The following is a 27,638-nucleotide window of genomic DNA, read 5'->3' on the forward strand; positions in this document are numbered from 1 at the left end:
CAGGCATGAAAGGTCCTCGCAGCTCATCAAAAACTACATCATGACTGTAGATGAGACGAGATGTCTCAACATTGATTAGGTAGTAGGCTTTGTGAAGACTACTGTATCCAGCAAGCATGAGTTTTTGACTCTTGGCATCCAACTTGGTGTGTGACGCATCAAAGATCCAAACAAAAGCAAGGGAGCCAAAAACGTTTAGGTGATTGATTCTTGGCTTGCGACTTGACCAGGCCTCTTCCAAAGTTTTACCTTTGACGGACACTATGGTGACTAGTTCAAAAGATAAACTGCAGCGTTGACTGCTTTTGCCTTGAATTTCTTTGGAACATGTCTATGTTCAAGAATGGATTGAGCTATTTCAATGATTGTTCTGTTTCGACGTTAAACCACACTGTTTTGTTTTAGTGTGTAGGGTGTGGCTAACTGATGTTTGATGCCATGAGTATCCAAGAAGCTAGAGAATGCGTTAGAACAAAATTTAGCTCCCATTGTTTGATCTAAGAGTAATAATAGATTTCCCAAACTCTTTCAATTAAAGGTTTAAATTTCTGGAAGACAGGAAATGCATCTAATTTCTTTTTAAAGAAATACACCCACATTTTTCTACTGAAATCATCAACAAACAACAAAAAATACTTGGCCCCAAGAACAAAAGGAGTATCCATAGGGCCACAGATATTGGCATGAACAAGCTGAAGTACGTGAGAAGCTTGCCATGAATTGCCACTTGTGAAAGGTGTACGATGTTGCTTCCTAGCCTCGCATGCATCACAAACACCAAGCTATTGAGTCAAAATCTCTGGCAATCGAAAGACAAGCCCTTCTCGAGCAAGCTGAGAGAGATAATGCACATTTAAGTGCCCATATCAATGATGCCAAAGTGTGCTAACAAAAGACCGCCAAGCAGCCATAGCTAAATCCTGAGAATCACTAGAATCAGTAATTTGGAATAGACCATGATCCTTAAGACCCATTGCAACAAGAAATCGAGTCTCCCTATCAATGATGGTTTACTAATGTGAACTGAAGGTGACACCCAAGTGTGGAGAATGTTGCAACAACTGACTAACTAAGAGTAGATTTAGTTTAATTCTTGGAACGGAGTATACATCGAGGAAAATGAGATTCCTCCTAGAAAACTGTATTTGAATGTTGCCTTTGTTGACAATAGTGTACTCTTCTTCGCCACCAAAAATAACAAAATTTGTGTAAGGCTGGTAATTAGTGAACTAGTCTCTACAGTGGGTGAAGTGACGAGAGGCACTTGAATCAATGTACAAGGTAGATGACTTGACATGATTTGCAGGTCTTTTAGTCATGAAGGCGTAAAAGAGAGATTCCGTCTGCTTAGTGTGCTTTACACTTTTTGCTTTGGGTTGCACACTTGATTGCTTAGATTGTGTATCTAAGCCTTTTTGACATTCAACCTTCATGTGCCCAAAATTGTGGCAGTAGTTGCATTGAATGTTCTTCTTCGGGAAACGATCTGATACTGGAGTAAGAGACATCTGTTGAGACCAAAGTAACGTGACTCGGACTTGGCTCGGACTCGGCAAGGGTGACTAGACTCGTGACACGGCTCAGACTCGATAGTGACTCGACAAAGTGAAAAAACCTCGAAATTTTGAGATTTTTTAGGATTTAAAGAACATTCCATGCACCCATATTTGAATAAAGCTTAAAGACACAATAACATCATTAAATAGAAGGTAATTTGATCACAATGCACATACTTAAAAGTAAAACATATATCGATTACATAAGTACAATACTACAAAGGTAAATTGCTAAATACTAAACAATAGCTGAAGGAAATACTAGAAAAGTAAAACATAGATATATAAAATGACAAATTCATGAAACCCATCAAAATGTATATGAAATCCATGAAATCAATAGTCATCATCAAATGTTCCAAATTCCGATCATATGTTAAGTAAAACAAAAAGTTAAAACAAGACTATAGCTATGGCTCCTGGTCCTCATCGTCATCGTCATCCTCATCTTCATCCCCAACCTCAACCTCAGGCTCAGTATAATCTATAAAATGCCTCTTAGTAAGGCGTCTAAGGTAGGTCCTAGATGATTGATTAGCCATAACATCAGCCTTTGAGGTGCCTCTTGGATCAACTGTAGTCTCTGACTCTACTAGTGTCTATGAGGTGCCACTAGGAACAACTGGAGCTCTTTGGTCCTCTGGTGCCATAGCCATGGCCTTAGCCTCTCTGTCTACCTCGTCAACCCACTCTAGGTCCTCATCATCAAAGACAGGATCAATAGCCTCATTGATCCACTCAGACTCTGGATCAACCTCCTCTAGAGTAATCAGAGAGGTGTCACTATCCAAAATCTCCTTGGTCCTAATGCGCAACTTGTAATGCACAAATACTATAGCTTATTCATTTTCTTCACAGATAATCTGTTACGCCTCTTCAAGTGGATGTGCTCGAACATGCTCTAGTTGCTCTCACATCTATAAGCGCTACTTGGCTGGCTCATTATGTGGATGGCGATTTGTCTAAGGTTTTTGGTTGAAGGCCCAAATATTTGCCACTATCTATTTGAATTTTGAAAAAAAGGAAAAGAAAAAAAGTTAGTCTCATTTCAAAATTTGAACTTTAAAGCTAGAAATTTAGAAACTAGATTGTATAAGGCTTAAGCAACAATTTTTACCTGGCTGCAATTTTATACGACCTTCTTTGCAAATTTGACTTGAAAAAATGGGCCCCAATGCCTTATTATAGGCATCCATCTCAAGCAATATATCTATGGCATTAGTGGCCATCTTCGATATCACAGTGTATAGGCCACTAAGAACCTCTTCATCTACCTTGAAATCTTCACGGAAACGGTATGCCGGATTGAGGTAATAGGCCTCATGGATGGGCTTATGAAGTTGATTTTGCCATCTCCTATCATTTATGTTGCAAATAGGGCCATACTTGTCCTCAACTCCTACATATTTGGCCTTAATAGCCTCCTTGGCCCTATCCATGCCCTCATATATGTAGCCCATAGCGGGCTTCTCCCCATCAACAACTCATAGGAGGGCTACAAGGGGCTCAGTGATCTACAAAACAATTAAACAAAAAAACAATTTAGTGAATGATGAAACTTTGCAAAATTGCACAATGAAAATAAAACAAAAATATGTATGAGATAAATTAATTTATAAAATTTTAAGACTTAAGTTTTTAAAATTTAAATTACCTCTCTAATTCTTTATATGGCTCCTAAAAACCTTCTCCATCATAAATGCATTTTGTTGCATCTATCCTTGCAGGGGTTATGGCAAAGGAAGAGGAACTCTATTGTGGACCAACAAACATGCACCTCAAAGCTAACCTTGAATTGAGGAAGGATTTTAGTGTGATAAAATTAGAGACAAATCTTGTGATACCGGGATGAGCCAACTCCTTTTGCTTCATGTATTCCCTCATAATGCTGAGGACCAAGGCATGATTATAGATGAGCTTGCAAAGATTTTTGGCATTAGCAACACATGATTTCACCCATTCAAGCTTGCCAATATCCTCAAACATTGAGGCAACGGGTCACACAGAGTCCAAAAGATTCTTGGGTGTCCCTCCATCAAAAGTTTTCCTGCAACAATTTTAAGTTAGTAAACAATGAAAATTTTTGATGTGTTAAAAACTTTTAATTTTCAAAATTTAATGAGCAACTAAAGTAATTTTTTTAGAACTTAGAAGTTAAAATTTTACGTGCAACAACATAATTAGTTGCATTATCAGTCACCATTTGGACAACATTCTCTTCCCCCACCTCCCTTATGACCTCCTCAATAGCCTCACATAAGAATTTTGCATTTTTGACATGTGAGGAAGCATCTATAGACTTCAAAAACATGGTGGATCCTGAAAGTGAAAATTAAACAAAATAATTATGATTGAATAGTCAATAAAACAAAATTTTAGTTATCCAATAATACATTAAATTTTAGACTTCAAGAAGTAGAGGATGATGAATTACCTCTGTTAGAAGCAAGAAAATTTAGGAGGGTCCTATTCCTCCCATCTATCCATCCATCCGTCATAATGGTACACCCCCTTTTGGCTCCAAATCTTTCTATGGTCCTCCAACTCAAGTTTCATCTCCTCAACCATTTCTAATACGAGGGGGCCACTTGACTCATCTTCAGTGGGGGCTTTAAACCCTGCACCATAGATGGAAACCGCATCAATCATCCCCTGCCAATAAGGAGTCCTGTTACATTTATAAAAATGTTTTAATTAGCATATTTTAACATCAAGGTAAAATTATAAAATTTAATTTAAAACTTAAAAAGTTTAAAACGTAAAACAATCAAACATAAATGAAGTTGAAGTACCTGGCCGCTATAAATGGAATGTTGAAGAAAAACCAAAACTTGCAAATTGCTTTTATTCCAACTTCATGGATCTTGCTATTTCAGACCAAGCTCTCAAGTGAGGGTTGTGCACTAGGAGTGGAATGTGGTATAGAAAAATTGTCCAACCTAGATTTTTTGACTCTAGGACGAAAGGTAACGCTAGTACTACTAGTAGGGGTAGTGCCACTAGTAGTCCAAAGAATAGATGTAGAAGAAGTACAACTAGTAGAAGCACTAGGACGATAGAGGGGAAGGAAAGAACCTTCTCCAACACAACCTATTGAACCTAGGGGTGTAAAACTAGATACATAAACATTTCCAGATGAGTGTGGAAGAGAATTGGAACCAATCTGAGCGAACTTTGCTACTAGTAGTGCAAGGAATAGATCTAGAAGAAGTACAACTAGCAGAAGCACTAGGACGATAGGGGGGAAGGGAAGAACTTTCTTCAACACAAACTATTTAACCTAGGGGTGTAAAACTAGATACATAAACATTTCCAGATGAGCGTGGAAGGGAATTGGAACCAATCTAAACTAACTCTGCTAATTGTTTTTGTTTTAATTCATTTTCTTGTTCATATTTTTCCAAGGCAACATAACAAAAACATGAGGCTCAGGAGTTGCAACTTTACAAGGCTCAACATCATGACCATGTACGCCAGCAATATGGTATTTCAATTTATTTATCCCTCCACTATTAATGACCTTACAAAATAGGCATTTTGTTTGAGTTCTATCTCTACCTAGAAAGTCTATGGTGTACTTCCAACATTCATCTCTTTTATTGCCTTTAGAGCTTGGGTTTTTTACCTTCAAGAGCCATTATGAGTAAGGAAAAATGTCAAGGTTGTTGCAATAAGACATTTTAGACCAAATATTTACCATTTAAGCATTGTATTTTATGAAGATTTAAAGTAAAACAAAACCCATAAATATACAAAAAAATTCATCCAAAAAACCCATTAGCATAGAGAAAAAAATCATCAAAATCTAAAAAATCAACTCTTACCTCTTTGAAATGCATTGAGAAGTGTTGAGAAAAGCTCCTATAAACTCCTTGATGATCTAAATGCAAGTGTATAGTTGCTCCAATGTCACAAATGCAAGCTTTTCTCCTTTTCCTTTTAGCTGTTTGCAAAACAATGACACTCTTTCTCTTCTTCCTCTCTCTTTTTTTTTCACAATAGAGTGTTATGAAAGCCCTTTTAGGGTCTTAAGCATAAAAAAAAACTAAAAAACTAAGCAATTTTTTATTTTTTAACTAGCCTTGGCTTTGACTGCTGCGGCTGGGTCATGACATGACTGTAGTGACCTGCGAGTCACGCCTTGACTCGTGAATCAGGTGAGTCACACTCCCTGACCTGCCGAGCCTGGGTCACGAGTCATTTTGACCTGGGAAGCCTTCCTTGACTCGTCGACTCAGGAGACTCGCCCGACTCGCGGTGAGTCTCGTTACTCTGGCTGAGACGACTCTAGAAACTTGCCTTTATCCTTTTGCAAGTATTTAGTAACGAAGGCTTGCTTTGTGGAGGTGGAGCTGCTACCGAACTGTTGTTTCCACCGATCTTGGTGAAGCAAAAGTGTGCAGAGATCAATGAACTTCATATCAACACCAGAAGTCGTGATGTTGAGAGTCTTGATAAATTGCATATAGGACTTTGGTAAAATCCAAAGAGTGATACTACAATGTCCTCTTCCTCCATCTTGCGACTGATGGCAAGCAGCTGATCACAAATTTGCTGAATTCTATTTAGGGGTGCTTGGAGCAAGGTTCGATCATCCATGACAATAGAAAACAAAGCATTCTTCAAAAAGAAAGCTATGCTTTTGTTAGAAGTCTTATGAAGACCATTGAGATGTGTGTAGATTTCGACAGCTGTCTTGCTGGATGGAATCTGAGAGAGTTGAGCATTAGCCATGGATAATTTGAGAAGCATCACTGCCACTTGATTATTCAGATCCCAAGTATCTTGATCAGTACCAAGAGCAGTCGGACGCTTTGTAACACCCAGAACAAGTTGATTGGTGTTCCGACATTCAAAAAGTTGCAATGATCCGTTGCTTCCAAGTGCTATAATTTTGACCATTGAATTTGGAGTTGTGCTCAAGTAGAGTGTTCGTCAGAGATGCCATGGCATATTTTTCTAGAAAAAAGGTGAAAATCTGTGAAGGCATGTTCTTTGAGGCAATAAAATGGAAGACCCAACAATTTTGGAGAGTGACCTAGAAGAGAGCTCAAAATAACACAGAAGAAATATGTTGTCTGTTTTTGGATCAACTGGCTTGAAAATCAAGGCCTCGAAAATTGAGGCACCCAGAAAAACGGGCGACAACCCAGTTGAGCTCTTGAAAAATCTAGCAAGAATCTATAATTAGAAGAAAAAAGTTCGAGGTAAAATCACTAAGGTTTCGAAGGAAACCCTAGTTGGCAGCAATGGAGGTCGGATTTGCAGAGATAAATGGTGAATTAGGACAGAACTTGTCGATTTTTGTTGCAGGGCTCAACTAGAGGCTGAGATGGCACTGAAGAATGCTGAAGATGTGGAGATTTAACTCCACAAATGGTAGAAAATGCTAGTGTGAGGTTTGAGAGCCTTCTATAGTTCAAAAAGGCCACAAAAATGATCCTTTGTGCCGCGGTTTTTGAATGCTGCCCTAAAAATGTGACTGCAAGAGAAACTTGTCCATGAATGCTGTTATTTCTCAGAAGAATAAGCTGGCAACAACATACGCAAATGTCTGAGGACGCGTGTTAATGGATGCCGCAAAAACAAAGCTTGAAACCCGCTATTGCTTTCCACGATTTCATACCATAACCTCAAATCACCTGCTTGAAAGAAGAAAAACAGGAGTTATAGACTAGCATTCAAATTTCTTAAGGCATAAACCCTACGTGGGTTGTAGAGAAATTGATTGAAATAATTTTAAAAAATTAATTAAAAAGTTATAAATTTTGTCCGTTTTTTTTAAAGTATTGGCTCTGATACCATATTATGAAATAATTGTTAAATAATTGCTTGTTATTAACAAAGACTGAGAGGTCATTATATACAAAAGAATGGAATGATGTTTTCTTAGGAAACAATCGTAAAGAATAGAAACATTCTATTTTAGCTATAAGAAAGCTAAAAATACTACAGCTAACTAAAGCTAACTAGATATATATAGAGTAGATTACCATTAACTAATAATAGGCGATTATCTATTATTGTAATAAAAACCACATGACAATATCTGCGGTGTCTTCTTGTAAACTTTTGATTTCATGTGTGTATGGGCCTGCCCCTTGTGTACATCATGAGGAAGTGACAACTTCCAAATGATTATTACTTGTATTTGCAGAAGTTATTGGAAGGTGACGATCTTACAATAACTTAAATCATGATATACATTTACTGTAAATGTTGAAACAAATCATGATGGATTATATCTTGTAAATCAACAACCAAGTGTTGGAATTTCATTCACTTGATGGTCTATGAGTTGCTTGTATAGAGATATTTTGAGTACTTGGTGAATATCATGTGTTGATATTCTGAAAGGCCAATACTCATGATATCAAAATGGTGGAGATCTTATGATCAAAGATATCCTTAAAATTTAGCATTCTTAATATTACCAATGGTGTAATATCTATCCCATGTTTATCTTCTGTAGCTAAGAGGGAGTGTTAATGTTTGGTAGCTTCAGTTGTATAAACCTTGAGACAATACTATTGTGTGTGTGTGTGTGTGTGTGTGTGTGTGTGTGTGTGTGTGTATTGTGTGTGTGTGTGTGTGTGTGAAATATAAATTTGTATATATCTAAGTATTATTATTTGAGAGAATTTAATATAATAATAATTCATGGAATATACATATAGATAGATAGATAGATAGATATACAAAATAATAATTAAAACTTATTATTTTAACAAATAGACATGTCCCTTCATCTTGGATTATTCCCAATATATAAATATAAGGGGTTTCTGCCTTTGGAAAATGTATACCAAAACAGGCAGTGCCAATACATTTGCAGCGATCCTAACAAAATCAACAATATATATATTCAACAAATTGATGCCTAGGGTTAGTTACCTTTCATTAAAAGCGAAGAGAATTACATAGTCAAGTACACAAAGATTGAAATAAAGTCTGGTTAGCCTTTATGATTTATGTGTGCTTCTCAATCTTGTCATTAGGGATTATGCTTTGGTTGACCCACATGATCAAACTATATTTCTCCATATTCTAGTATTTTCCATGGATGCATTTCCGGCATAATTTGACCCATCTCAGAAATGGGGATGTCCTAGGAACTTGGAAACTTTTAGAAACCCATCTTGTGTCTGCCTATAAAATTAATGCTTAAATTTTGTTAATATGTTTGACTTCCACTCCCATGCGAACTTTTAATTTAAATTATTTAACACAAACATTAAAGGTTCTATAATGTATATAAGCATGCTTTATCCATGTTTTTTCACATGAATATTTAAAATTTCCCTATGTATTTAAAATATTCCCTATTGTTTTATATAGCTGTCCCCACTGCCTTCCCCTGTCATCCTCTGGTACTCGGGAAAAATAATGTCCTGAAAACCTGTTTCCCCATCCTCCCACTCTGCAACTTGAGGTAACATAGTCATATTGGTTCTTTTCACTCCATCTCTCAGAACCTTGATCAATCCTCCATATGTCTGTTTTGAGCACCTTAGGTATTCAAAAGCATCTTGACCAGCCCATAGTGGGCAACAGGATTCAGGTTCTTGAGGGCCTTTACTAATTCTCCCTCAAGGCTGGGGTTGCTATCCACTTGATGGCCTCCGTGGCTTTGAAGTCCGCTGAGGTACAAGTCACCTTGTAAATGAACTTCTCCACAAGAGTGAGATTATGGTAATCCAGTCCCTCCAGCATCTGCGGGCCTAGTATATTCCTGACTACGTCCTCCACATTGCCAATGATAAAAAAAAAATCACAGAGTTGCTTTCTCATCGGGACACCACATTTACAGTCACAACCCTCCATAAGGGAAAACTCTGTTTTCTCCATTGCACCCTACGCATGTTCTATTTCACTTTTGATTATTAGAGCATTGGGGCTCTAGATAGTTCTATGTCTGTACTGCCACTTCCTTGTCTACCTGTACCTTCAGGAGTAACCTTTCCATGCCTTCATTTTCTTTATGCATATCACTGTTTTGATCTGGTAGATCAAATGATTTGAGAGGAAGTCTGCAGTTCTGTTCCTGCCATTAAATGTGTGATTCTGAGTAGCTTTGAAACTTGCTTATTATGCCCTTGATACCCTTGAGCCACACCTGGGACTTATGGCCTGGCACTTTACCTGTCGAAATGTCCTGGATGACATTGAAGGAATCCCCTTCAATGCCCAAATCCGTCAGTTCCTGCCATCTACAGTATCGCAAACAGTCAGGAGTATGACATACTTAGCATCATTAGTTGTATTGACTGGTAGCTTTACAGATCCCCCTAGTACCAAATTTCCCATTTGATCTTTCGCAATGAATCCTACACTTGAGGGGCTACGATTCCCTCTCAATGCACTGTCGAAATTCATGTTTAGCTGACCCTGGTTTGGAGGGATCCAGTGTGCACTAAATCTTTATTTGAGTGTCCTGCTTTTATTTTTGGTGGGAACTTATTTTAATATATATTGATTTTGTTATTATTTATTATTATTTAATTTTGTAGTATTATTTTTTATTAATGCCTATACTAGAAAGGGGATATTACAAACATTCTTTACAAATTAGTTCTTGATATGACTTACTTTTTTATCTCAGATCTGGAGGGGAGAAGCGATGATAAGATTAGAATTATGGAGGAAGTTGAGGAATTGAGAGCAAAACGAGCAGATAAGCAGGTAATGGTCTCTTTAGGGTGGGTCATAATTTTAGTTCTTGTGAACCTGAAATATCTGTTGTTACTGAGTTTTACCTCTATTTTTATTTATCATTAGAATTCCTTACCCATTTTATTAAAGTGGGAAGTCTTGCATCCTGAATTACATCTTTGACCATGTCTCTCATGTTGCTGTATTGTACTGGTTTATTGTGTCTCAACAACAGGCTATGCTTCTCTTAGAAGCTTTTAATAAAGACAGAGCATCAATGGCACAGCCAGTCCAAACTACACCTCCACTTGCTCCTTTGCCACTTCCTGTAGTCACTGATGCACGAACCCAAGAAATGATCACGGAGAAACTTAAGAAGGCTGAAGAACTTGGTAAATATGCCTGCAGTTACAATTCCTTGGTCGATGTGTGGAAGTTATCATTTAAATGAGTAGATACTTCCATATGAGATTTTTGTTTTTCTGTTGTTTATATTGATTAACCTTTTCCTGCCTTACAAGAATTGCTTTCTTTTGTCTGCATCATTAATCTTGATTATGTTCTGGGAAGGCTTTCAATAGTGACGTTTATTCTTTTGTTCAATGTATGGATGGAATTTTATTAATTTCTAGAAACTCTTATCTTGAGAGCAGTGTTATTGGCTTCTTATGAAATTGATATTTGTGGTCTTCACGATGCTACTTTGGAAGATCTTCTTTTTGAATTCTTGACATGGGGACTTTTGTGAAATGCATGGATTGAATCATTGTCATCGTTAATGATTTTTCATCTATACAATGGAAAATAAAGCAATATTTTTGTGCTGCAAACCCACTCTATAATAAGAGTGCAATAGCAAGAAAATTCAAAGAACCACTCATTGAGAAACAAAAAATAGAAAGGTGTATTTTGGGAAATTTTCATAAGCACAAGAGTTTGTTTGAAAATTGGATGCCCTATCACGGGGGAGTTTTGCTTGGTGCTTAAACAAGAGCTGAATAGCCAATAAGGTCCAAGACATGTTAGGCTGATTGAGATTGAAACAAGAATTGTTGAAAGGAGCCAAATAATCGACAAGGGACAAGTTAGGCTGATTGAGGCTAAAACAAGAATTGTTGGCTAAGTGTGACTTAGAAACTCATTGTGCAACAATGACTGATTGGTTTTCTGAACTGGATAGATGACCCCAATCTAAGATGCCAATGTACCTTCTACAAACAACTGATCTGTTATAATGTATAAGGCATACAACAATCACCTTCAATGCCCCAGCAGAGACAGTATGAAAGAATTAGAAAGAATGAGGGTTTGGTGTCATCTGGCACCTTGATTGCCTCAACATTAATGTGTGTTAATATCAAGTTGATGTTCTAAATGCAAAAGACAGGAAAAACAGATCCCATGGCCTAAGTATTATGTTTTTAAATGCAGCCAACATCAAGGGAAGCTTGTGTTATCAAAATAGAAGGCATGGAGAACACACAAGATGAGGTTGACAACGGCAATTAACTTGGAGAAAGCCCAAATAATTATGGAGTTCTGCTTACAAATAAGAATGCTCCCACAGGATACAAGTGTGTATCTTCTCTTGGACTTGTCTAAGACCACTACAACTCCAATAAGATTGATTTGCAGAATAAACATAAGCTTCTTTGAACCAATTTGCTAACAAATTCTAAGATCAATATGAATACTCTCTATTATTTTTGCTGGGTGAGTACTCTCAAATTTAACTCTCGCAATTTTATAGACACAAAAAACAATGGGTAAAAATGTTGATGCAAGTCAAATACTGGATAAAATATATATTTCACATGTTGTTCTTGCTATAAAACCATGCATTTTCTCCCTTAAGATATCTATTTTCAATTTTATCTATTTTGTAATTGAATTTTACAAAAAAAAACATTTAGATAAGAGACTTTAATTTATAGTTCTTTCTAAATTGTTGAGTTTCTGCTGAGTATTTGTTGAGTTTCTCTGAGTTGAAAATTTTGGGCTTGTTGAGTACTCTCCGAGTTCGAGTCTGCAAACTATGGACCGTCAAACCGATACGACGACTTTTCTTGAACATGTTAATGAACATGAATTCAAAGAAATGTTTGAGAGGAACTCAATTGTCTTTTGGAACTACAACTATATAGTTTGGGACCCTTAAACTTATTCAAATCTTGCAGATGTTATAAAAGTTGATAGTTTGATATTAAACAATGGATATGGAATCTAAGTACAAGGAGATGTTTCTAAATAAAACAATCATTAACTGAATATGAAAATAGAAACTAATGGGTAAAACTAAACTCACAAAAGATAACCATTAGAAACACTGCATACAGAATGAAACCTTCTACGGTTGGTTATGCTTTCTTCTTTCAAGCCTTGCATTTTAGGTTGCAGATTGAACTTGTAACCTACAAGCTTTGCATTCTTCTTCAGATTGTGGATTCGTCATTCTGCTTTTCTTGGTGTAAATTTTGCAGTTCATTGTTGTCCAAGTCGAGTTGATGAGGTTATCCTGAAGTCACTCTGAAGAATGCTTCCATCAGTAGACATGCATTGCATTAATCCTAGTACACAAATTAGTGATCGAAGCATTCCATGCTTGTGTCACACAAGCTAATTGAATGCTCAGAAAGTTTAGAAATGCATATCTTAAATTCTCCTTCGAGTTGTATGCCCTTGTATGCGTAGCACAGCAATCTCACTATTAAACATACTTAACTAGTTTATTGACCAAAATTATGGCTTGGTCCATTGCAACTTTGTTGACATGTCACCCACTTTTGTACTAACTATTAGCATTTTGCATGTAATCATGTATCAATGAGCATTTGTGAAGTCATGTTAAGAGGTAGTAACATTACTACATGTGTGCTTACAATTGTCTTGCACCCACTATCAACTACTTCAATTTCTATAATGTCCCCACTATTAAAGTTAGATTGGGACAAGTAAATACTTGCAAAATAAATGTCAGAATTTAAACAATAATAAGTCTATCTATATTAGTCTTATTACGATGTAATTGATAAAATACTTGCTTGATATTAATAGAGATTAAGAGGTCAATATATGCAAAAGAATAAAACGATGTTTCCTTAGGAAATGATTGGGAAGAATGGAATGATTCTATTCTAGCTAAAAGAAAACTAAAGAAAGCTAACATATAACTATAGACTAACTAATATTAGAAATATTCTAATATTTACAATAGATTACAAATAGATAACCATTAACTAATAATAGAAGCTTATCTATTATTGTAATACCTTCCCTTAATGGTTAATATATCCACAACACCAAGCTGTCTTTTGAATTTAACAAACTTATCAGGACTAAGAGGCTTGGTGAGAATGTTTGCAGTCTTATCCATGGTAGGAACATGCTGCAAGTCTATTGTTTCGTCTTCAACCAGCTGTTGTATGTAGTGACAATGAACATCCATATACTTGGTTCATTTATGGAAGACTGAATTCCGTACTAATTTGATAATGCCTTCATTTCCAACAAACAAAGTGGTTAGTCCTGTTGGTGACATTTGCATATCCCCAAGCATCTGACGAAGCCAACCAACTTCACAACCTGCCTTGATTGTCTCTTTGTATTCGGCCTTTGTAAAGGAGAGAGAAACTGTCCGTCGCTTCTATTTGGTCCATGTGACAACATCGATTCCCAAACGTAACACATATCCAGAAGTTGACTTTTTATTGTCAACAGAGCTTGCCCAATTTGAATCTGTAAACCTATTGAGTCTAGGATTAGAACTTCGAGAGTAAAGAAGTCCAAAATCTGTAGTGCCCGTCACATAACGAAGCACACACTTTGCTGACATCCAATGATCAGCCTTAGGAGCTGTCATAAAACTTGAGATGTAGTTGACTGTGAAGCTGATATCGGGCCTAGTAGTAGAGAGGTAGATGAGGTTGCCTATAAGTTGCCTGTATGTAGAATCATCAACGAGAGGAGAATCAAACTTGGCTGATAACTTGAGACCTTTCTCCATGGGTGTAGATGCAGGTTTGCAATCTTGCATATGGAATTCATCTAATAGAGCCCTGGTATATTTGGACTGGGAGACGAATATATGAGAAGACTGTTGCCAAACCTCAACATGTAGGCAATAATGCATGAGCCCAAGGTCAGTCATAAGAAAAACTTGGGATAAATTATATTTGATTCTTTGAATTAAAGATGGCGAACTGCTAGTGATGATCAAATAATCAACATAAAATAACCCGAAGGATGATGTCACTGTCAGTAGTCTTGATGTACAAATTTGAGTCTGAAGAACTCCTCTGGAAGCCTTGATCACTGAGTCATATGAAAAAATTGGGATAAATTATATTTGATTCCCTGAATTAAAGATGGCGAACTACCAGTGATGATCAAATCATCAACAAAAATAACTCGAAGGATGATGTCACTGTCAGTAGTCTTGATGTACAAAATTGAGTCTAAAGAACTCCTCTAGAAGCCTTGATCACTGAGGTACTTATCAATTTTCATGTACCATGCCCTAGGGGCTTGTTGAAAGCCATAGAGAGCTTTCGCTAATTTGAGAACCTGATGTTCTTTACCGACAACCTTGAAACTAGGAGTTTGTGTCATGTAGACCTCTTCATGGAGATCACCATTAAAAAAAACACTCTTGACATCCATCTGATGGACCTTCCAGCCAAATTGTGTTGCCATAGCTAGGACTAATCTGATTGTGCTCATCTTTGTAGTAGAAGCAAAGGTCTCCTCATAATCAATGCCCTGAACTTGAGAAAAGCCCTTTGCAACTAAATGAGCTTTGTACTTATCCAAAGTACCTTTAGATTTGTATTTGATTGTGTAAACCCATTTGGAGTCAATGGGTTTCTTGCTTGGTGGAAGATCAAAAAGGATCGATGTGTTATTCTTTTGCAGGCTTTGGTGTTCAGATGTCATGGCCTGTTGCCCCTCTGGAATTCCTTTAGCCTTGGAATACGTTTGGGGTTCCAATACACTGTGAATGTTGGTCATGGGAGCAAAGTTGGTAGACTCTATAGGTTTGCTCTTTTTCCGAGTAGTTCTCCCTTTAATGAGCTCATCATCGCAAAGATCAACAAGTGTCTTAACCCACCACTTAGGCTAGAGTGGAGAATGACCAACATTAGTATTAGGAGATGCTCAATGATTAGGTTCCTCATCTAAAGAATTTGGATCAAACTCAGGTGAAGCATCTACAAATCTAGTTGATATTGCAGGAGAGACTGGAGGTGTTTGTACAGGGATCACCGGTATAATTGGAGCTGTAGAAGCTACTGGAGTCCTCTCATTAGGTGGACCTAACGGAAGCCTAACTCCCAAATCATGAGCCTTCATAGGTTGGTCTGCTGGATCAAGAACAAAAGAAATAGGCATGAATGGTATTCGGTGCGCATCAAAGATTACATCACGACTATACAATAGACGAGATATCTTAGTATTGATCAAGTGGTGGGCTTTGTAAAGACTACTGTATCCAACAAGCATGAGATTTGGACTCTTGACATGCAACTTGGTGCGTAACGCATTAGGGATCCAAACAAAAAGCAAGGGAGCCAAAAAGTTCCAGGTGATTGGCTCTGTGCTTGCAACCCGATGAGGCCTCTTCCAGAGTCTTACCTTTGATCACCACTGTTGGTGACCAGTTCAAAAGATAAGCTGCAGTGTTAATTGATTCTACCTAGAACTTCTTTGGAACATGTCAGTGTTCAAGCATGAAGTGAGATATGTCAGTGATTGTTTTGTTTTGACGTTCAATTACATTGTTATGTTATAGTGTGAGGGGTGTGGTTAACTAGCCTTAGATGCCATGAGTATCCAAGAAGCTAGAGAATTCATAAGAACAAAATTCCCCCTATTGTTTGACCTAAGAGTAATGATAGATTTCCCACCCTCTTTTTTAACTAAAGGTTTAAACTTTTGAAATACTAGAATTGCATCTTATTTCTTTATATGAAAATATACCTACATTTATCTACTGAAATCATCAACAAACAACATAAAATACTTGGACCCAAGAATAGAGTGACCATAGGGCTGCAAATATTGACATGAACATGCTGAAGTACTTGAGAAGCTCGCCATGAATTGCCATTGGTAAAAGGTGTGCGATGTTGCTTCCCAGTGGCATGCATTGGAAACTCTAAGCTGCTGAGTTTGAATCTTTGGCAAATTGAGGACTAGCTCTTCTCGAGCAAGTTAGGATTTAAGTGCCCATATCGCTAATGCCAAAGTGTGCTAACAGAAGACTGCCTAGCAGCCATAGCTAAGTCCCAAGAATCACCAGAAGCAATAAGTCGGAAAAGACCCACTGCAGTAATAGATTGAGTCACCCTAATAGTGATGGTACATTGATGTGAACTGAAGGTGACATCTAATTGTGGAGAGTGTCGCAACAACTAAGTGAGTAGATTTAGTTCCATCCCTGGAATGAAGTACACATCGAGGAAAATGAGATTCCTCCCAGCAAACTGAATCTGAATGTTGCCTTTGCTGACAACGGTGTACTCTTCTCTGCCACCAAAAATAATAGAATCTGAGTAAGGCTGGTAGTCAATGAACCAGTCTTAACAATGGGTGAAATGACGAGAGGCACCTGAATCAATGTACTAGGCAGACGACTTCGCATGATCTACAAGTCTTTAAGCCATGAAGGCGTAAAAGGCAGATTCCATCTGCTCAGTGTTCTTTGAACTGTTCGCTTTGGGCCGCGAACCTGATTGCTTAGATTGGGTAGCTAAACGTTTTCGACATTCAACCTTTATGTGACCAAACTTGTGGCAATAATTGCATTGAATGTTTGTCTAGGAGCCTTGCGAAGCAGGTGCAGAAGACTTCAATTGAGAAGATTGCTGAAACTTGCCTTTATCCTTCTAAAAGGATTAAGCAGCAAAGGCTTGTTTTGTAGAGGTGGAGGTGAAACTACTACTGAATTGTTGTTTCCATCGATCTTGTTGATGTAGGAGTGTCTAGGTATTTGTGAATTTCAAATCAACACCAGAAGAAGTGATGTTGAGAGTCTCGATAAAATGCTCATAGGTCTTGGGTAAACTCGTGAGAGTGATGAACACAATGTCCTCTTCCTTCATCTTGTGACCAATGGCAAGCAAATGATCGCGGATTTTTTGAATCCTATTCAGGTGAGTTTGGAGGAATCTTCACTAATCCATGATAATAGAAAACATAGCGCTCTTCAAGAATAAAGCTTTGCTTTTGTCAGAGGTCTCATGAAGATTTCTGAGATGTGCTCATATCTCGGTAGCTCTCTTGCTAGATGGAATTTGAGAGAGCTGAACGTTAGCTACAGATAATTTGAGAAGCATCACTGCCTCCTCATTATTCAGATCGCATGTGTCTTGATTTGTAGCAGGGGTAGTCAGACGTTGTGTAACACCCAAAACAATTTGATCAGTATTCCGATATTCAGCAATTGCTATTATCCCTTGCTTCCAAGTGCCATTATTCCGACCATTGAATTTTGAATTGCTCTTGACTAGAATATTATTCAAAGATGCCATAGCATGTTTTTCAATGAAAAAGCATGAAAATCTGTGAAGGTGAGTACTTCTAGGCAAAAAGCAGAAGACCTAGAAAATTTGGAAGGGTACCTAGAAGAGACTCTCGAAAAGTCCAAAAAGAATATGTTGTTGGTTTTTGGATTCGGTGGCTCGAAAATCGAGGCACCTAGGGAAACTAATAACCTAGTTGAGATCTCAAAAAAACCACCAAGAATCTGTAATTTTTTTTTGATTCAACACAAAATTAAGGTTTTGTGCAAAAAGGGTCATGCTGCAAATAAACTACAAAAAAATGGAAATGTGCAAAAAAATAGACAACAATTGTAGAAAAATGGCCATAAGAATCATATATCATAGAAAATGATTTTGAAAAAGATTGCTCTGATAATTTCAAGCAAGAAATTAGAATATTTTTCTAAAAAAATCAAAGAATTGGCTGAGATACCATTTACGATGTAATTGGTAAAATACTTGCTTGATATTAACAGAGATTGAGAGGTCAATATATACAAAAGAATAAAACAATTATTCCTTAGGAAATGATCGTAAAGAATAGAAACAATCTTTTCTAGGTAAAAGAAAGCTAACAGATAATTGCAAACTAACTAATATAAGAAACAGTTTAAATATTTACAATAGATTACAAATAGATAACCATTAACTAATAATATAAGCTTATCTATATTGTAATTATTCTACCCTCTATCCTAGCCCCAACTTCAAAGACGTCTCCACTTTGGGATTACCATCCCTCCTGAGGATCTCAAGGTGTTGAATGATATATCAATTCTAGCACCATCCTCAGTTACTTCTCCATAAAATATGGAGTGTTCCCTCTAAGGTCCTTCCTAGAAGAGATATCCTCTATGTAGTGCCCTTATCACATATGCATATGTTGACATCAATGAAATATTCCGGCTGTAAATATTATATCATCCTCACTCATGTTGGTTAGGTAGAGACTAACCTCACATACCGACATTAAGGAGGTGATGCCATATTAAGATCATTCTCTTCCCTTGAAAGAGACTCTCTTGATCTTAAACCATTGATCATAGCCATATTAAGATGACTCTTTTCCATCGAAAGGGACTCTCTTGATCTTAAGCCATTAATCATAACCATTACATCATGTGTATTATTTAGAGTCACTTTTACATAAACATATATACATATGCATATGTATAATTTGTCCATAAACATAATTCATGAAATAATTGATATAAATAAATGAATAAATTATATCATACCTTCCTTACAATGTCTATGCTTCGCATAAGTGGTTCAGTCCTGCAATGAATTGTACCTAATCTTGTTGATACTTTGTTGATTGGTCCTTGTGATTCCACCTATTTTCCTACCTTGTTTCATTTCATCCATACGCTTTTCAAATAATCACAACCTTTTTTAATAACAATCCTTTAAAAAGTCAAGACACTCCATAATTACAATCCTTTCGAAAAGTCACAACACTTCTAATTAAAATACTTTCAAAATGTCACAACACTACCAATTTAAAATACTTTCAATAAGTCACAACACTTTCTAATTAAAATCCTTTTGAAAAGTCACAACCATTCATAATTACAATCTTTGCAGTGAGTCACATTCTTTCATCACTGCAACCTTTGAAAATTTCGTTCCTTGTTTTCTTCTCATTCCTTTCCTCTTCTTATTAATCCTTCTTTAACTCCTATCTTCTCCTCTTTCTTCCTCTTTTTGAAATAAACTCTCCTTCATTTTATATATTGATAATAAGGAGTCACATCTCTTTATTACGTATCTTTTGACTTTTCATTAGATTTAGTCAATATATATTTTATCTATTAATTTTAGTGATATACCTTCTATAAGATTATCTGTTATATTTAATTTTATTTATGTATTTATTCATTGTAATTTTATTATTATTTAATTATTTTAAATCCTACTCTAAATTATATTTTATTGATAACAGATAATATATATTTAATTATTATTTCTTTTGTCAAACCTCCAAAATAGTGCCCTTATGTTTTTTGCTCAATCCACACATTACATCAGATCCCTTTCCTACCATAGATCTTGCCCAATAAACAAATGATACGATGATCCTCCATTTGTATTAACTCTTTGTATGGAGTAATGTTACCTTCTTTTATGTAAGAATAGAGAGTTTCTTGAATCGAAGTGTGTTGCACTCCTTGTTGATCTCCATCGTTCACGTACGACCATTTGTAACATCACCTCTACTACACGAGTCTCCTTTGCTATTTCCTTTATGATGTTCTTGACCATATGCTGCCAATATCCCCATCCTCCTACCATCTGTCTTTGACTTCCTCACTTCATTTTTCAAGAAAGCTATTTTGAAGCTACACATGTAAATATCAACCAATTTATAAGGCCTCAAAGCTGAATTGATCAAATATGGTGTGGATTCCCTTGCCTTTTTGCTTGTTATGCTCCTTAATGAGATGGTATGCTTAGATTTTCCTTAGCCAATGTTGCAACACATCATCGATACTCTTCATGAGTCTGGGAAGCTATCTACACCCAGCATCTATAAGACCATTATGATTGGGTACATGTTTGCTAAATTTTATGCCCTGGTGTTAAACATATTGATGTCATGGTGTATGGTGTTAAACATACTCATGACCGCATGATGTGACACAATCCATGTTATAAGGTGCAATCAAAACTGAGCACCACAATTGTTGTGGAGGTTGTGGTTACTTTCAAAAGGCTCAACCCTTTCCCATTTTTGCTTGTCTTTAGCCCATCTCTGCTTGGATTTTAACTATTAGCATTATTGTCATCGACATCAAACAAGGGAAATGCTTTGTTAAATATTGCTTCTATGCATTACTATGTCAAGTTAAAAGCTAAAATAATTATGGAAGACATATATGGAATATATTTTTTTATCGTGTTTGTAAAGTGACAACAACGAGCCTTCGACATAATCCATAGTAAAGAAGCAATGATTAAATACAACAATTTGCAAGAAACAATATCAACTCCATTCCTATGGTCAACTTCATTAAATTGACCATGAAGCAAACCTTTTCAACATTAACAAGCATGAATATTTCGAATGCTTTGGTGTAATTTGAATATATGATTTGAGTCATGGCTATGTATTTGTGTTTAAGACAACAAACATATAATCACGTGCGATTTGAAGCGATGCAATAAACAATGCTTTAATTATTCGTAATCATCTACAATAAGTATCGTTTTCTGAGGTGATGTGTTCTAAAGATAGGAATAACTTTTTATAGATGTGTGGTACACAAGCACAACCATACATGCAATTCTTAAGTTTAATTTTAAATGATGTTTTGTTTTACATGCTTGGTCGATGAAGTATGCATGTGAAGTCAAAAAATTCTACAACACATGCATATGGGGCATCATATACCTCGTGAAGAATGCTTTGTTATAGGAAATCTCATGATTATAGGATATCTCATGCAAAATGTTTTGTTTGTCGTCGTATATTCTTTATAGATCAAGGCTATGGAAAGCTTGGATCTCTTTCTTATACACGAAGTTATAACTATTAGAATAATCTTTATGTTTCTTTTTAATGCTCACTATTGTATCTTATTGTATCTTTGTAAATATTAGAACGTATCTAATATAAAAAGCAAGCCAGTGCTGCTCAACACTCAGGGGAAAAAGGATCTATCTACCATGCCTTTATGGCCAGCATACCTGTAGATCATGTGAAATCTTTTGCCTAGTACATAGATTCCGGTGCCTCCCGACATTTCACTCATTGGCGTGATTGGTTTGATGAATTCACTCCTTATTCTGACTTAGTAATCTTTGGAGGCGGCGAAGAATACAATATTGTTGGCAAGGGCAATGTTTAGATTCAGTCTGGAGGAAGAAGACTCATGTTCCTCAATGTATGTTATGTTCTTGGCATGAAACATAATCTTCTGTCTGTTAGTTAGATTATGAAGCACTCCCCTCAGTTGGATGTCGTTTTCAGTGGAAATAAGTGTTCGATTATTGATTGTGCTTCTCGCACTACACTTACTGTCAGTCTTGAGGATCATGGTATTTATAGGCTTGTAGATTCAGGCGATTCCCTTGAGCGCGTCTTCAGTGCCAAATCATCCGCTCTTAGCAGCCTTTGGCATCAACGATACGGTAACTTGAACATTCAATATCTAGCACAACTTGCTCGGGATAATTTAGTCCATGGCCTACCTGATATCCAGACCTAGAACCATCGCGTTTGTGGAGCTTGCCAAGCAGGGAAGCAACATAGGACACCATTTAAGGATGGTGAATCATGGCGGGCATCTAAAGTACTCCAGCTGGTCCACGCTGATGTATGTGGTCCTATGAATACTCCTTCTATTACTGGGAATAGGTACTTCTTACTCTTAGTGGATGATTTTAGTCGCAAAATGTGGGTATATTTTCTTAAGCAAAAATCTTCGTGTATTTGAGAAGTTTAAAGCCCTAGTAGAAAAAGAGTGGTTCCCCCATCCGTACTCTTAGGACTGATAATGGGGGGGGGGGGGGAATTTTGTTCTTCTGCTTTTTCTGCCTTCTGTACTACTCGTGGCATTAGACGTCAGTTCACCACACCTCACACCCCTCAACCAAATGGTGTTGTAGAGCGCCGAAACCATACCATCACAGAAATGGCTAGGGCTATGCTAGAACATAGAAATGTTCCCAGGAAGTATCGGGCAGAAGCAGTATCCACAGCTGTCTACCTTCATAATCGGTCACCCACCCTTGCAGTTAACCATAAGACTCCTGAGGAACCCTGGTCTGGTTGGAAACCTAGGATCAACCATTTGAAAGTTTTTGGGTCTCTGGCATATGTATGGATTCCTGATGCCAAATACACTAAGTTGGATTCCAAAAGCCAGAAACTCATGTTTACAGGAACAATCACACACATAAGGCCTACAAACTGATTGATGTAAACACTGATCGTTTAATCTTTAGTCGTGATGTTGTGTTTGATGAGGAACTCAAACCATTTCAGCTCTCTGCCTCCCTGCCGCATTTCGAGATTCAGTCTTCAGCAATCTCTGACTTGGGTCCTTCTATTTTATATGAGTCATCTGATGCTATTGATACAACACCTCAGCCACCTCCAGATAATACAACTCCTGCTCCTGCTCCTCATCCAGCCATTTCGACAACATCTAATATTGGCTCCTCTACGCTTTGGCCAAAATGGTGGACTCAAATAATTAGTGATCTTCGTCCTGATGAACTCATTGAGTGTAGAACCTCCAAAAATAAGAGCATTCAACACAACACAGTTAATGTTGCTCTTATGGCCAACATCCATAGTATCCCTGAGCCCTAGACATATGCAGAGGCCAAAGGAATTCTAGAATGGGAACAGGCAATGGATGCTGAGCTTCAGAGTTTTCAAAAGAATCACACCTGGGTTCTTTCAGATTTCCCTCTTGGGAAGAAACCCATTAGCTGTAAATGGGTCTATAAGGTCAAGTACCATGCAAATGGTACCTTGGACAAATACAAAACCAAACTTGTTGCTCGAGGATTCACCCAGTGTGAAGGCATTGACTATGAGGAGACCTTTGGCCTGACAACCAAGATGAGCACTATTCGCCTTCTTCTTGCCATTGCAGCTTAGTATGGTTGGAAAGTTCATCAGATGGATGTGAAGAGTGCTTTTCTCAATTGTGAATTACAGGAAGAAGTCTACATGATGCAGCCCCTAGGTTTCAAGGTTGCTAGTTCAAAAACAAAAGTATGTAGACTCTAGAAGGCCCTCTATGGTCTTAAACAAGCTCCTCGGGGTTGGTATATAAAGATTGATCAGTACTTGGTTGCTTAAGGATTTCAGCATAGCCTGTTAGACAATAATATGTATATTAGACACTCTGGTAATGATATCCTTTTTCTTCTTGTCTATGTGGATGACTTGATCATTACTGGGAGTTCGGAACATTTGATTTCAGAAATCAAACAGGATCTATGCAGAACTTTTGATATGACAGATCTTAGATTGCTTCATTATTGTTTAGGTATTGAGGTTTGGCAAATTGACAACAGTATATTTTTGTCTCAGTCCAAGTATGCTAGAAATTTGCTTGACAGGTTTCGAATGCAGGATTGCAAACTTGCCTCCACTCCTATGGAGACTAGTCTGAAATTGTCCGTACAATCTAATTCTCCTTTTGTAGATGAAACACTCTTCAGGAAACTAGTAGGTAGTCTTATCTACCTTACTACTACTAGACCTGATCTCAATTTTGTAGTTAGCTACATCTCACGATTCATGACGAACCCCAAGATTGACCACTGGATTGCAACGAAATGTGTGTTGCGCTATCTACATGGTACTTCAGATTATGGTCTTCTTTACAGAAAGAGTGCTACTCCTTAGCTTAGTGGATTCACCGATTCTAATTGGGCCGACTCAGTTGATGACAAGAAATCTACTTTAGGCTATGTGTTTAGTATCCGATCTGCAGTAGTTACTTGGACTAGTAAGAAGCAACAGGCACGGGCACTCTCCTCTACAGAAGCAGAATATAGAGGAGCTGTCAAGGCAGCTTGTGAAGTAGTTTGGCTTCGTCAAATGCTTGCAGATATGCATATTCCTCAAGCAGTTCCGACTTCTTTTTTTTCAGACAATCAGGGAGTACTCAAACTTGCCAAGAACCCATTGTTTCATGAACGAACCAAGCACATAGAGCTTCATTGCCATTACATCCGACAATTAGTAGAAGATGGATCTATTTAGTTACTCTATGTCCCTACCTCAGAGCAACCAACAGATATTTTCACAAAACCCCTTAGTCCTGACAAGTTTGTTAAATTTAGGGGATCTATTGATGTAGTAAATAGATTGAGCATTAAGGGGGGTTATTAGAATAATCTTTATGTTTCTTTTTAATGCTCACTATTGTATCTTATTGTATCTCTGTAAATAATAGAATGTTTCTAATATTTAGGTGTAGTCTAGAATAGAATGTTTCTATTTTATTGGACTCTCCTCGTTGTATATATAGATCATTTGATCTCTGATTAATAAGGCAAGTATTCTGCCATTTACATTTGTAACAATAACTAATACATAGCTATCTTGTATTGTATGAGGAGTTATAACTAAACTTCTTGTAAGACAGTTGTAAATGTTAAAGTTTGTAGCTGCGATAGAGATCTTTATCTATCAAAATCTGGATGTTATTACCATTATTGTCATCTTCAGTTGAAAAGGTCACTTAAGTTTAATTTGTAAATGATGTGTCATTCACATGCATTGAGGAATGAATATTCGAAGAGTTATAATTTATTATAGGAGTTATGGGAATCTCAAGAGACCTTCGGTTATAATGTGAAGAGTTTCTCCTATTGTTATATATTCGCATCACGCAAAGGATATTGTACACTTAAAACTTTTCATTATCAATAAAAATATATTTGTGTTGTGTTGTTGGGTTTTTCCCTTCATTCTCGAAGGGTTTTCCCAGGATAATTTTGGTGTTCTTCATTTCAATTTTCTCTCATTCGTAGTGCTGGTTATCTTTATAATTTTTTGGCCTCTAGTTTTAACATGGTATCAGAGCCTAGTTTTGATAACAGCATTAAAAGAAATTTTCTTTTCATTCTTCTCATTTGTGTTTCCAGATTATTTACGGCTGAAAAGTGTAAATGATCTGTTCAATGGAGGAGTTGTTAGTTCATTATATCATTGTTTTATGAAGCCTAGAAATTCTGGTATTTGAACTTGTTGTAACTTCACTTGTTATATTTTTTAGTTATATATTCGCATCATGCAAAGGATATTGTACACTTAAACTTTTCATTATCAATAAAAATATATTTGTGTTGTGTTGTTGGGTTTTTCCCTTCATTCTCGAAGCATTTTCTCAAGATAATTCTGGTGTTCTTCATTTCAATTTTCTCTCATTCGTAGTGCTGGTTATCTTTATAATTTTTTGGCCTCTAGTTTTAACATGGTATCAGAGCCTAGTTTTGATAACAGCATTAAAATAAATTTTCTTTTCATTCTTCTCATTTGTGTTTTCAGATTATTTACGGCTGAAAAGTGTAAATGATCTGTTCAATGGAGGAGTGGTTAGTTCATTATATCATTGTTTTATGAAGCCTAGAAATTCTGGTATTTGAACTTGTTGTAACTTCGCTTGTTATATTTTTTAGTAATATTTCTTGGTCAGTTTCCAGATCATATGTTAATGTAGGTGTTGCCATTTTGGTACTGTTTTTTTAAATCTTTGTCGAGCTTTATTGTCATCTCCTCTTTAGAACCTCAATTCATTTGAGAAGTCAAGGATCTACGACATATTTTTGGATGGTATTTGATTCTAGTTTATAGCAGAAAATGCAAGGAAGCACGTGCATACCTATTCCCTATTGAAATCAAGGACTGAAAAATACAAATTCCATTCTTCCTTCCCAATATAAATAGCTGAGATTTCTGTGTCTTGAGGAGATCTTGAGATCAATCCTCGTGTGTAATAGGTTGTGCTATTCTCCCTCACTATCTTTTAACTCAAAACTCTCCTTTTTGAACTTTCTTAATTTGTTTTAGAGGTCGCGGATTCAATTCTTGAAGGTTTCGCATGGCAATACTTTATGTCCGATACTTTATGCCTTGGTGGCCCGTGGCTCCATGGTTCTTGCAGCATTCAATGCTACTACAAATGCAAGCGCAAGTGTGTGTCAAATACTGGAGAAAATAACTGCCGATTGCCACATCTCGTATTTGTAGGATCGCTATTTAAAAAAAAAAATCTTCGGTCCATTCTTGCCGCGAGTTCAGTTTTTATTCCTTATCTTTGTGCTTTGGCGTGAAGTTTGCATAAATCGAATGGAATAATATATCTCTTTTGACCTGACTATTTGATTTCCACATTTATATGAGTGATTTGCTGTGGTCATTTTTCCTTCTTGTTTTTGTGGATCGAGTTTATTGAAGAGAAGGTGCTCTGTACCTTGCAATTATTTCATGAGACGTGTTGAAGACATTAACTTATGAACTGTTACATTGTGTAACTGTCATTGGGTGCATGATTATTGTTTCATTGTATTCATCTTTTGCTGGAGTTTGTCTAAACGTTACCCGAGTTGCCTAAATCATGCTCATTAATGGATTCAATGAGTGTCAGATGATTAGTTCTATTATGGTATTAATAGAAAATTAATAGAATTTAAGGTTGAATTATCTGAGAAAGGAGAAGTATAGATTGGTCTTAGCTGTGAGTAGTTCTGTGAGGCTGGAAATTGTTCCAGTCAGTAGTACAGTATGGTGAGAGATTCAGGCAGTGGACGCATCTGGTTAAAACATAGCAATAAATTTATGAACACTTGGGTCGTGTATCAAGCTAGAAAGATCTCCTGGATTGGAGTCGATCAAAGGGCTATTATGGGTATTTTTAAAAGTATATCATCTTGAGCTCTTAAGTCGGCTCTTGTTGGGTATAGATCATAAAAGAGATAAGTATTTTCTTATTGCTCAGAAATCAGTATAATGTTATTTTATTTTATATTTATTTATGGTTGCATACATTATTTCTAGTGCTGTATATGGTTGCATGCATGATCAAGATGGTTATTCTTCAAATAGATAAGTATTTCAACTTTTATATTTGGGAAGTATGTTTAAATTTTTGATTGTAGGGTGCATCAAGATATGAATTATAGCTCGAAGGGAGATGTTGAGCTTTAGAGTGAGATTTAAGCTTCAAAGGGAGGCTTTATAATTAAGAGGGAGTGCTTATCAAATCTCCATCATTTTCATGCTCGTGGTATTTGTAAGATTTGAGACTTAAGTGGAACTAAGTCTTATTTTGTTATGCCTATTTTATTCTTGTGTGAATAAATAAGATTGTAAGATCTGCAATGATAACTCTTTCACTATGCAATGGTGAACATGATG

General features: G+C 36.6%; 1 protein-coding gene across 1 annotated transcript in view; it reads left to right on the forward strand.

The window, feature by feature from the left end:
* The window catches only part of LOC149540404 (U1 snRNP-associated protein usp106-like), a 114,166-nt gene that overhangs the window by 12,766 nt on the left and 73,762 nt on the right, over positions 1–27,638 (forward strand). Inside the window, exons 5-6 of the mRNA XM_089801506.1 lie at positions 10,159–10,238; positions 10,444–10,600. Of these exons, the coding sequence (XP_089657632.1) occupies positions 10,159–10,238; positions 10,444–10,600 (237 nt within the window). The remainder of the gene's footprint in view (positions 1–10,158; positions 10,239–10,443; positions 10,601–27,638) is intronic.

Source organism: Cupressus sempervirens, chromosome 9 (assembly GCF_028749045.1).
Source record: "Cupressus sempervirens isolate cs-2001-9-10 chromosome 9, ASM2874904v1, whole genome shotgun sequence".
Lineage (NCBI taxonomy): Eukaryota > Viridiplantae > Streptophyta > Pinopsida > Cupressales > Cupressaceae > Cupressus > Cupressus sempervirens.